The sequence below is a fragment of the Canis lupus genome, chromosome 21 (assembly GCF_048164855.1).
Source record: "Canis lupus baileyi chromosome 21, mCanLup2.hap1, whole genome shotgun sequence".
NCBI classification, from domain to species: Eukaryota; Metazoa; Chordata; class Mammalia; order Carnivora; family Canidae; genus Canis; species Canis lupus.
In genome coordinates, this window is record NC_132858.1 from 38697786 (window position 1) to 38711267 (window position 13482).

At 40.4% G+C, this 13482-nt stretch overlaps 1 protein-coding gene across 1 annotated transcript in view; it reads right to left on the reverse strand.

The window, feature by feature from the left end:
- The window catches only part of RSBN1L (round spermatid basic protein 1 like), a 60477-nt gene extending 47249 nt beyond the window's left edge, over positions 1 to 13228 (reverse strand). Inside the window, exon 1 of the mRNA XM_072791410.1 lies at positions 12631 to 13228. Within this exon, the coding sequence (XP_072647511.1) occupies positions 12631 to 13201 (571 nt within the window). The 5' untranslated portion in view covers positions 13202 to 13228. The remainder of the gene's footprint in view (positions 1 to 12630) is intronic.
- Between the last annotated feature and the right edge of the window lie 254 nt (positions 13229 to 13482).

The window sequence follows — 13482 nt, forward strand, 5'->3', positions numbered from 1 at the left end:
CTCTCTGCCTTCCTCTGAGTGTCTCTCATGAATAAACAAATAAAATCTTAAAAAAAAAAAAGAACAAGGGAACTTTGATCCAAACCTCAAAAACAGAAATTTTCAAAATGTACTACGATCCTAAAGGTAAAACCTAAAACTGTAAAGTATCTAAAAGAAAACATAGAGGGGCACCTGGGTGGCTCAGTTGGTTAAACATGTGACTTCAGATCAGGTCATGATCCCAGGGTTCTGGGATCCATCCCCACATCCCTGCTCAGCAGGGAGCCTGCTTCTCCCTCTTCCTCTGCAGCTCCCCCGTTTGTGCACGCACTCAAGCTCTCTCTCTTTTCCTCTGTCAATAAAATCTTTTAAAAAAAATAAGTAAATAAAAGAAAACATAAGAGAAAACCTGTGTGACCCTAGGTTACAAAGCTCTCTCAGTTAAGACACAAAAAGCACAAATCATAAAAGAAATAAAATAAATTTTTCTGCTATGAAAAAGTGTGAAAACCAATATTAAGGGAATGAAAAGCCACAGGATGGGAGAATACATTGGTGAAATACAAATCTGATGAAGTACTTGTACACAGAATATGTAAAGAATATTCACAATTTGAAAATAAAAATAACACATAATTTGAACAGACACTTCACCAGAGAAGAAACAGGGATGGAAAATAAGCAAGCACATAAAATGATACTCAACATCATAGTCACTGGGGAACTGCAAATTAAAACCACAATGAAATACTACTACATATCTGCAGGATGACTAAGATTTAGTAGACTAACAATATCAAGGGCTGGTGGGAATGAAAAAAGTACAGCCACTTTAGAAAAGTTTGGCCATTTCTTATGAAGTTAAACATAAACGTAAACCATACAACCCAGGGACTCCACTTCTAGATATTTGCTCAAGAGAATGAAAGCATATGTCCACCACAAGATTTGTCTGTGAATGACTGTAGTGGGATTATTCATAATCATCAAAAACCAGAAACAATCCAAATGTCCATCAACTGGAGAAAGAAAAAGCAAACTGTGGTATCCCTATGCAATGAACTCCTACTCAGAAATAAAAAGAACGAATTGATTAATGCAATAAGACTGATGAATCTCAAAAAACAATATGCTAAGTAAAAGACACGAATTGATTAATGCAATAAGACTGATGAATCTCAAAAAACAATATGCTAAGTAAAAGACAACAAACATAAAAAAGACAGTGTAAGATTCAACTTAGATGATATTCTGGAAAAAGTAAAACTATTGGACAAAGGATCACTCCTGAGACTGGAGGTACAAGTAACAAGTGACAAAAGGGAACTCTTTGAGATGACAGAAAATACATGACTGTGCTGATCGCTACTATGCACGCTTATTAAAACTCATAGAACTAGGGTACCTGGGTGGCTCAGTCAGTTAAGGGTCTGCCTTCAGCACAGGTCATGATCCCAGGGTCCTGGGATGGAGTCCAGCATCAGCTCCCTGCTCAGTGGTGCTAGTCAAGAGTGTGCAACTCTTGACCGCAGGGTTGCGATTTCCAGCTCCACAGGGGGTACAGAGATTACTTAAAAATAAAAAATCTTTAAATAAATAAATAAATAAAATCCTTTTGAAAAATTTAGAAAAATAAAAATAGACCCAAACACACATGACTTTATGATAAAATTGGCATTCTACATCTGAGTGGAAAGAACAAACTATTTAATAAATGGTATTAAAACGGTGTTAAGAACTATCTAACTGTTGAAACAAAATTAATTTTAAGTCGTATCTAATTTTATGTCTAAATAAATTATAAATAGGATTTCCATTTATAATATTCTTACAGGTTTTGTACACGTATGTAGATTAAAAACAAAATTTTCTCATTGTATGATGTAGTGATAAGTTCTTTTTTCGAGATTAGAGTGTACAAAATGGCAATTCTAATAAGTCAAGGGGAGTCAAATATAATATTCACACAGTGACTTTCTAGTTTTCATGCCATTAATATCTGCCTCTTGTGCTCATTTGTCAATTTAACCATTGTCTGCGCTGCTGGTCAACTTCTCATCCCATTATCACTTTTCTGCTGTTCTTATTTAAAAATACCTGCCAAAATTTTCCCAACAACCAGGTGGTATCTCTTCTTCAGCAGGCAGAAAGGGCTGAAATGTAGTACAACTCGTTCATTTCTCAAATAGCTATTGACTACCCAGAGATACCCTGACCTGAAACAAAATAACCACAGCCCACAGATTTCATAGGCTGTGTGTCTAGTGAAGAAAACAACTAAATAAGTGATTAAAATGAAGCGAAGAAAAGAAGTCAGGATGCTTAGAAAGTACAAGGTTCCAGGGGAAGAGACAGCAAAGGGATCTAATGTAGTCTATGGGGGGATAACAAAGGCTTCCTTTCAAGTGGAGTCCTGAAAGATGAGCAGACATTAGCTAGGTATAGTAGAAATCTGAAACTAGGGATGGAATAACAGGTAGACAAATTTCTAGGCAGCAAGGAGCACTGAGGAGAAGCATAAAGAGCTAAACAGAACCTTGGAGGACATTTTTAGGAATTTAAACATCATCTCATAAACAGAAAAGTGACATAAAGATACAAGATGGCACTGAGATAAGGAACATAAACAGCAAGACAAATTTGACTAAGGAAGGCTGAATTTTGAACATATTAATTTTACAGTTCTGTGGAACATCTAATAGTGACTATCAAGGAGGCAGCTGAACATACGGATCTCAAACTCCAAACACTAGAAAACCAACAGAGTGATCAGCAAAGCCAGAGAGAGAAGTACTGTAAAAGGGTCCCAAACTAAACCAAATGCTGAAATAGTAGCAGTAGAGTTAAGGCCAATGATAAGGGAGGCCATGAGAGCGAGGATGAATGGAAGGTAAATTGTTATATCACAGTTAAGGTTAAGGAATCATGCCTATTTTTTTTTTTAAGACAGCTTTTAAAGGCTGTGAACAGAAGGCTACCTAAGAACTAAGAGAGGATCTGAGATTATTTGTTCCTCAAAGAAAAAGCATTAGTTGTTGTCTGCAACTATGAGACTTTTTATAAGGGTCCCCTCCACATACGCAATACTGAAGCATACATACACTAACAGAATCTCCTATACATAGAACATTTTTTAAATATTTTATTTATTTATTCATGAGATACACACAGAGAGAGGCAGAGACACAGGCAGAGGAAGAAACAGGCTCCATGCAGGGAGCCTGATGTGGGACTTGATCCCGGGTCTCCAGGATCACGCCCTGGGCTGAAGGCGGCGCTAAACCGCTGAGCCACTGGGGCTGCCCTACATAGAACATTTTAAAACACCACTAATTTGAGCTGCATCTGATAAGAGAACTCTAAGGTACCTGTCTATAATGTCAAACTCATATCCATCTTTTCCAACAGGCCCACCCACAATTTTTCAATGATATGCTTATTCCCGTCATCTGAAACCATAAAATTAAGTATATAAATCCTTTCTCGCTACATATTTGATAATCATGAAGCTTTATCATGATTCCGTGTCCAGGAGTACCATTTTACCACTAAATCAACTCCATTTTACTACTACAGTAGTCTCCGATATCCGTCTCTAATTTTTCTCTCAGCCAATTCATCCTACACAATGTTAACAAATTAGTATTCCTAAAGTACCAATTTGAATAAATTATCACTCTACTAAAAAAAACCAAAAACCTGTGCCTTGCTGTTGCCCACAGAATGAAGTCTGAACTTCTTATCCTGGCAAATAGAAGGCATACTGTGGCAAACTTTCAACTGGCATGCTGTGCTATTTCCCAACTTTGTACAAAATCACCAATTCAGCTGAATGGTTCTATTCATAGACCACTGAACATGGCATACACTCTCCTGTCCCTACAATCCTGCTCACAACATTCCCCCTAACAAGGCTGTCTCCATCATCTCCATTTACCTAAGTCCTACTCTTACTTCAAAGTCTGGTTCATTTATTTGGCAAACTAACTCACAATGTAAGGTACAATTCAAGATGAAGGAGATTTAAAAACACTAACACAGTTTGCACAAAGGTTTAGAGCTGGAGCTCTAAAGTCAAATTATATAATGATCTGAAACTTAGATTGACTACTTAATATCCTTAGGCTAGTATTTAAATTTTCTGAACTTCCATTCAGCACTTATAAAAGGCTAATACCTAACTAAACTTCAAAAAAACTGTGAAAATTAAATAAAAACATACAGCTCTGAGTATAGTTCTATAAGCATTAACTGTTATTATTGTTGTTTCTGTACTCAAGAAGCTCATATTCTAGCTCAAGTTGTACTTAAGTACTCACTGCATCAGCTTTTGGCCCAACTCAAAAAAAAGCCTGACAGTATTTACTAATCCTGATATTTTTATCATCCTCAAGGGAGAAAAATGAAAAATGGTGACTATTACTCCCTTAAGGTATAAAGTGTGTCAGTGATTCAGCCAGAAAATGTCCTGGAACACTGGCTTTCCAGAATATTGTTCCACATGTAAACCACTGAAGGTGGCTCTGCATTAAGTGGTATCTAAAGAAAATGTATACCCTTTCTATTAAAAAGCTAACAAGAGTAGCTACTTAAAATTTGTACTACAAAGAGGACAGATAAAATTAATTTATTAATAAAAAGTATTGTTTTTTCTTCAAATCAATCACTGAGTACTAGGCAAACATCATAAAATGATGACCAAAAGTCACCTGGGTGGCTCAGTGGTTGAGCATCTGCCTTCAGCTCAGGTCATGATCCCAGGGTCCAAGATCCAGTCCCACATCAGGCTCCCCCCACAGGGAGCATGCTTCTCCCTCAGCCTATGTCTCTGCCTCTCTCTCTGTCTCTAAATAAAATCTTAAAAAAAAAAAAAAAAAATGGGGATCCCTGGGTGGCTCAGTGGTTTAGCGCCTGCCTTCAGCCCAAGGCATGATCCTGGAAGCGTGGGGTCAAGTCCCACAACAGGCTCCCTGCGTGGAGCCTGCTACTCCCTCTGCCTGTCTCTCTCTCTCTCTCTCTCCCTCTCTCTGTCTCTCATGAATAAATAAATAAAATCTTAAAAAAAAAAAAAGACTAAAATGATGCCTGCTGTGAAGGAATTGATATAATCTAGTTAAATGGGAATTCACAAAGGTATATAGTTAATTTATATTAGTTAACAAAACACATTACATAATATTTTAATTTTGAAATATATATAACATTTAACATATTATACTAATATGTATTTATTATATTAAAAAAAACTGGTAAGGACTTCTTATTTTTGGCCCATGTTACCAATATTGTAACAAACCATCAATTGTAACTGGACTATTCGACTCAATCTTTAAAAGCATTCTGCGAGTGGCTTTCCAAAATTCAAACTATGGTGAATTAAAAATTCAAGAAAAGTGTTTACCAGAGGATTCTAGTCATACCAATGAACTTATTTACTTTGGCACCCATAATCAAAATAGGCTGCCAAATTTTAATCTAAATACTAAAGAGTAGCAATTTATTCTGAATTCCCCATTCCCAAATCTAATTCATTTTTTATTTAGAAATAGTTTGGCATAATTCTTTAAGCTCCAACAATTGGGTGACTCAGGCAGAAATCATTAATTGATACTGAAGCCATTAGGTAAAATATAACTGGGAAACTGGATATTCACAAATTATCAGCACACAGATTACAAACTAAATGCAAACAAAAATGAATTAGTATCCTTCTGTCTCCTTTTCTTTCTGACCTTCCCTCTGGCTCATGCTCACTCTCTCGCACTCTCTCAAATAAATAAAATTTTGAAATAAAATCTTTAAAAATAAATACAATAAAATAAATGTTTAGAAATCATGAACATAAAAAAATATACAAGGTAACAGTTATGTCGAACTAGTATCTTCAAAAAGCCAATGTCTTGGGATCCCTGGGTGGCTCAGTAGTTTAGCGCCTGCCTTTGGCTCAGGCCTGATCCTGGAGACCCGGGATTTGAGAACATCGGGCTCCCTGCATGGAGCCTGCTTCTCCCTCTGCCTGTGTCTCTGCCTCTCTCTCTCCGGGTCTCTCATAAATAAATAAATAAAATCTTAAAAAAAAAAAAAAAAGCCAATTTCATGAAGAAAAAAGTGAGGACATTAAAATAAATAGATGTGGAAAAAAAAGAAAAAAGAAAAGAAAAGAAAAGAAAAGAAAAGAAAAGAAAAGATCACTCAAAAGAAGGCATTATAGGGGCAGCCCGGGTGGCTCAGTGGTTTAGCGCCGCCTTCAGCCCAGGGCCTGATCCCGGAGTCCCGGGATCGAGTCCCACGTCAGGCTCCCTGCATGGAGCCTGCTTCTCCCTCTCTGCCTCTCTCTCTCTCTCTGTGTGTGTGTCTCTCATGAACAAATAAAACCTTTAAAAGAAAAAGAAGCATTATAAAAATAAATAAAGCACATAGTGTGTTTGTACACAATGGAGAAACTGGGGGTTACTGGAACACTGATTATGCACTAGCTACATTATTTTCTTAAATATTTTAATGTTACTGTAATTATGTGGCTACTTTTAGAAGATGAAGGCTGAAATACTTAAGAATGAAGTGTCATAATGTCTACAGTTTATTTTCAAATGATTCAGTGCATATATAATAAAACATTAACAGCTGTTAAATCTAGGAAGAAAACATATATGAGATCATTGTATTATTCTCAGCTTTTCTGTATGCTTAAAATTTTTCATAATAAAAAGTTAGGAAAAAAGAAATAACTTGGAAAAAATTTTAAAGTTCATCTCCACTTTCTTCTTCCTGTTTATCAGTCTAAAGGGGAAAAACTAAGTTAACCATAGCGTTGTGTAGTTAGGCTCACACTCTTGCAGAGATGGGCTTGATCCAAATTCTTTACACATTAGCTATGCAACTCTGTGTGAGCTAAGAAAAACTCAGTTTTAATCTAAAAATACTGAGATAATACCATGGCACATGACAAGCATTCAATAAATGCTTTTTCTTTCTCCCTCCAAACCCCCAAACTTTATTTCCTAAGCTATCATGGCTGACCACACATTGATTTCACAAGTATCTGCTCCAAATAAATGTTATCGGGAGTTTTTTGTCTGTTTACTTATATTTACTTTTTTGATACTAAGCAATTAACCCTTGGGCACAGCAGGTGGGAATATAAAATGATTTAACTACTATGGAAAACAGTATGGCAGCTCCTTATAAAAATTAAAAGATTACCATATGACCCAGCAATTCTACTTTAGGGCACATATCTGAAAGAACTGAAAGCAAGGACTCCAACAGATGTAGGTACACCCATGTTCATATCAGCATTATTCATAATAGCCAAAAGGTAAAAGAACCCAAGTGTCCATCAAGGGATAAACGTACAAAATGTGGTATATACATACAATGGAACATTATTCAGCCTTAAAAAGGAATTCTGACACATGCTGTAACATATATAGAAAGAGGGAGACAGAGGGAGAGACTATGTGTAGGTGTGTGCATGGGAGGAGTGGCGGTTGATTCTGCAGAACCTCTTGCCTTTCTCACCATCTGCAATTTCTAAGCCTTTCCAGGAGTACTGCAGAGTAAATAGGATTGTTTAGCATTATCTCTTTCTGTAGGAACTTACATTAATCTTCTTCTATTATGCTCTCACATGCTCTCTCAATCTCTCTCTCTCTCCTTTCCCCTTGGCCCCCAAAGGAATGAGAGGTATGATCTCCAGCAAAACTGAATCAGAGTAACTCCAAGCTCAGGTACATCCAACATAGAATAAGAAGTGAAATGTTGGTATGAAAACAGGTAGATTAAATGTAAATTTAGAAACTGAATGGTCAAATTTACAGCTTTCTTTCTCCACCCAGCACTAAAGCCCTGCCATCTAAACTCATTACCTCTATCAATCCTCTCCTCTCCATTTTTCCAATTACACAGACAGAAAAATGAAGGACCTTTATCTGAAGAAAATGAAAACTCTCTTACCCACTACCCAGAGGAAAGAAGTACAGATAAAATATTGGGGGGCGGGGGGTGCCAGCTGGCCCAGTTGGTAGAATATGCGATTCTTGGTTTCTGGGTTATAAATTCAAGCCCCACGCTGAGTGTAGAGATTACTTAAAAATAAAATCTTAAAAAAAAAAAAAGGGGGGGGGGGATAGAAAATGGGAGTTCATTAGTCACTAAGCCATGCTCAAGCATGCCCGGTGAACTTTCAATCAGCTTTGAACATTCCTTGTATATGAAGGAACTGCTAAGGATCACGAACATCTGAAGAAAGCCTCCAAGACCAAAATCAACAACAACAAAAATGTTTTAGAGGAACCAAAAACAATGCAAGAAACAAAGAAACTATAATTAACATCCTTGAAGAGATAACAAATGCTGCAGCCATGAAAAAGGAACAAGATGCTACAATACAGGAACAAAGAACCAGAGCTCATAACATTGTTTTAAAACAGACCTAAAATTTAAAAATTCAATGAAAGGGTTGAAATCTCCCAGATTGTGGAAAAAAAGACAACTTTTTGGAGATCAAATTTCTCAACATCAACATTGGAAGCCAGGCAATATGGGAATATCTCCAAACTTTTGAGGGAAAATGATTTCCAATATAGAAATCTCTCAACAGCCAAACAGTCTAGCGTGAGGGTAAAAATAAATCCAAAGAAAAAAAGTATTTCCAACACACACTTTCACAGTAGTAGTAGAGGAAACCAAAATGAAGGAATAAACCAAAGGCAGGCATAGAATCCAGAAAAAAGGGACTCAAGGAAAGTGAAAGAAATTCCCAGAATGTCAGCTAAGGGAAGTCCCAAGATGACAGCTTTGCAGCAGGCCTAAGGAGAAAACAATCCGGACTACAGCAGGAAGAAAGACAGCTACAGAAGAGATGACTACAGGAACAAATACAACTGATAAGTTTATCTGACAGATTTGACCATGTGGAAAATTGTACAGAGAAGCATTTTATGCAGCTGCTGGAGGGTGTATAGAAAGACTTGGCCAGACAAAACTAAGCAAATGAAAAAAAAAGAGGTATGAAAAACAAAGGTTACACAAAAAAATGAAATCATAGTAAACTATTTCAGCAGTGACAAATAAGTGGTTATAATGAGAAACTTCTGAATATGAATTTAACTTAAAATTGTGGAATTAACAATATTCGAAAAATAAGGAAAGGTATAGTTTGAAACATCTTCCAGCATCTATCTCTTTAAATCACTGGTATTTACATACTTCAAATCACTTCTAATAGACTCTTAAATATAGAGAACAAACCGATGGTTACCAGTGGGTGAGGGGATGGGTTAAATAGATGATGGGGATTCATGAGTGCCCTTGTGGTAAGCACAAAGCGATGTATGAATTGTTGAATCACTGTATCATATACCTGAAACAAATATAACACTGTATACTAACTAATTAACTAGAATGAAAATTGAAACAAAAATGATTAATCAATTCTTTTAAAAAGCCTCTTTTCATTAGAGTTAAATTCTATAACTATACTTTCAAGGCAAACATTCTGTGAAATGCTCTGGTTTTATCTTGGGATACTTCACAGGATCATTCTAAGGAAAAAAATAAGTTAATAAATGCAAAGCAAAAACACTAACAAAAATTATAAGATCTATACACTTTTTATTAGTTACTGGAATCATTAAGACATTTGTTATCTAATATGTTTGTTCTGCTATTTGCTATAATTCTTAATGTCGGATACCTTCAATACATGTCCACTTTTATCTTCCGCATTTAACAAATCAAAAATTTATTCAATCTTAAAGGAAAATGGGAGATGAACTCTTCAGTAGATTACCTCCCTAACAACTAAATCTAAAAAGCTTTGTACATTTTCTTTTTATAAGAAATAAGTTTAATTTTTACATAATGACTCAGGCTATCATGGAAGTCAGCTACTGCACTATGACTGGATGGCCTCATAGGTTTTAGGTGTGAAAAGCCCCAAGCGCTATACTAAATGGGCTTATTAGACTGGTATGCCTTTGTAATTCTGTTTATCACTCTTAACATTCAAATCTGCCAATGATCTTTACTCTGTCTGGACTAATCCACTTCTGAAATTGTTGTGGGGTTAAAATCATCATGTTTCTGACTCAAATAACATGTATTAAATGGCCTGTCAACCCTTTTCACACACAGTTTCATTTAATCCAAGTAATTCCTGTTAGAATGGTAGCCAACGTAAAAAATTTAGCAATTCTCACTAAAGATTAAAAACAAAAAACAAACAAACAAAAAACCCTACTACCATACAGGAACTCAACTAGTTAATGGAGTTGGAAATTAGATTTTTTGAATGTTTGAATGTCTGCGTTTTGAGGGAAGGGATCTATTTTCTTTGCTTAGGTGTCTTTATAGCTCAGTTCCTATTCTGATTCAAACTCTTCAATCGGCCAGCATGGGATAATTGGGGACACTGAACATATCCTATGTGCTATCCATGAACTATTTAACTTAGAGAAACACTGGAAAGAGCTATATATCTAAAACAATAGACACATCCACTCACTAAGATTTTATTTTTTTTTTAAGTAAACGCTAAACCCAAGGTGGGGCTCGAACTCACTGATCCAAGATCAAGAACCGCATGCTCCACTAACTGAGGCAGCCAGATGCCCCAACCAACCATTCACTAGGATTCTTACATAAAGCCCAGAGAAAGACTGTATTACAATTTAGGATTTTCAGATTTGTAATTATATTTATATTGAATTAATGTAAGTTTATATTTTAATAACACTTGCTTAAGAATATTCTTAATTTTTTAAAACAGAATCTCAATTTAGTTAAAATTGAACTGTAGAAGGGTAAGAATACTCAAGAAAGATTTTCACCATTAATCATTAAGACACTGAAAAAATACTTCTCTTGTTTTTCCTCAGTAAAATAGCATTTCTCTCGAAAAAATGAAAATCTTACGACAGTGTTTATATCTAGTCACTACTCAAAAACAAAACAAAACCAAAAAACCCTACACAGGTCACAGAAAAACATGTTCCCCACATCCTAATGTAGAAGCTATAATTCCTCATATTAAGACTTCATAAGGTGTAGCCTTCAAAATTAAGAATTCTAAAGGCAATTTAAAAAATTAGATTTCTTCCTAACAGCCATTTCACTTGAAGGGCCATTTTTAAGCACCGTATTTTAAGTTAGACTTGTGAAAGAATGCTTACGATTTTCAGCCACTCCAATGCACTGACACTGTCATACTCCACATTTACTTCCTCATTCAAAGAACTCAGAAGAACAAATACACTGTTTACACATCACAGTAAGGCTAACACTAAGCTGCGAAGGCGGACTTTGAGGCACTTTAAAAGGTAAGCGTAAAAAAGAGCTTTAAAATACTAACCACCTACAATTCCAGACTAAAAGTAGCAAAACTTCCATCCTCAAAGCCACTTTCCTAGAAGCAACACGAGAGAGAGAGAGAGAACTTCGCCCTGGGCCAGGGCAGGAAGGCTCTGCCTGTTGCCCAAGCTTTTCCGCAGGCAAAACAGCAGGGAAGATGTAACCCTGCTCCTCCATACGCCTGTGCAGCATTTTAAAAATCATGAAAACTGGCCGTTCTAATTCGAACATACAGAGAATTATTCATGATTTAAGCTGCAATTAGACCAGCGATGCCAAAACTGCTTGACATGTCATTGTTCCTAATGAATAAAAGTACTTTCAGGCCACATTCTCCATGTGTATTTATAACGACGATCGCGGTACGCTTGAGGGTTTTGATCCCACAAGTACCTGATTTCCAACCACTCTCCAGGTGGTACCACTGTCAGACGATCGTGGACCAACAACTAAATAAGCAGTGCCATCTATCTGAGGTAAATACTGAGAATCGTAGGGCTAGCTCGCATTTTAGGAGAGAACTGCCTAGCCCGGTCTGAGAGGGACGCTTATGAATTTGCCATTTTCTGCTGTTAAGACCTACTGCAGTCACTTGATGTGGCCGGAAAAAAAACCATCCACGCTCCTGATTTTATCATTTGCTACAGGAAAAAAAAAAAAAAGAAAAGAAAAGAAAAGAAAAGAAAGAATATGGCTGAAAATCCTTTCTGAAGGGCGGCGGTACTCCGACCAGGACCCCCCGCCCCCGACCACTCGGGGAGGCGGGGCGGACGGCGCCCCCGGGCCCTGCGCACCACCTCACTTCCCTGACGGGGATGGAGAGCTCGGGCCTCCGGGGGCTTCCAGCGGACGCCGCCGCTCTCCACACCCCTTTTCTTGACAGGATTTTCTGGCGTCGGAGCCCGTGTCACGGACACGCAATTGTGCCACCGCGTCCGCACGGCCTAGACCGCTCGAGGCCGCGACCCCCGGGCGATGGCGCCGCCTCCCCGGCTCCCCCGGAGCCCCGCTCGCCCGGGCGGGCACCCACACACAGGGCGACAGATCTCTGCGGCGCAGGCACTGGGAGATGGAGACAAACAATATAACAAAATAAGAATAATTTTTTTAAAAACACATTAAAAGAGTTTGGGCCCTTCCCGTCGCAGCGACCGAAATTTCAGGCTCCATTTCCTGTCCCCAAGGGCTGCGCGACCGCCTGCTGAGGACCGGCCGGCCCCGGGGCGCCCTCCCCTCCCCTCCCCTCCCCCCCCCCCCCCCCCCGGCGGCGGCGGCGGCGGCGGCGGCGGCACCCACCTCGCGGCAGCGGCTTCACCTCCCCGTTCTCCGCGCGGGCGGCCCCGCCGGCCTCGCCCGCGCCGCCCAGGCCGTGCCTCCGCCTCTCCTTGTCCCGCTTCTCCTTGGGCCGGCGCGGCTTGGCGGCGGCGGGCAGCGCGAGGTGGGGCGGCTGAGCGCGCAGCGGCGGAGGAGGGACCAGCAGCCTGCGCGGCACCGGCTGCGACGAGGGAGCGGAGGCTGAGGAAGGGACCGCCGCGCCAGCCGAGAAAGAGAAAGTGCCCCGAGCGGAGGGCGGGGAGGGCGCGGCGGGCGGCGCCGGGAAGCCCCAGGGCGCGGGGCTGCCATAGCCCTGAGGCGAAGGTGCCGCCAGCGGCTGCAGCTGCCTGCTGCTCCCGCCGCTGCCCCCTTCTCCGTTCAGTCTCCGCGGCGCCTTCTTCTCCTCAGTCCGGACCTTCTTGGCCGACAGAGGACCCGGTGGGTCCCGGAACGGGGGCTGCAATTTGCCAAACGGTTCCTTCTCGGCGGCGGCGGCGGCGGCGGCGGCGGCGGCGGCGGGGGCGCCGTGCACTGGGCCCGGCGGTTCCGCCATTTTGCGCTCCTGTTGTATTTACTCTCCTCCGCTCCCGGGCGCGGGGCAGGGGCGGGCCCTCCGCGAGGGGCGGGCGGGGGCGGGGCGGCCGGCCGCCGGCGGAGCCTCCTATTGGGCGAGGCGCGCTGAGGGATCCCTCTGGGAGCCAACCAGAGGCGTGAGTCTGGCGCCGAAGGGGCGGTGCCGCCCAGCGGCCCAGTGTGGGAGGTCGGAGCGCCGCGGGGCGTGGCTAGCGGGGCGCGGGCTGCGGGGGCGGGGCTTCCCGGTTCCTCGGGAGCGGC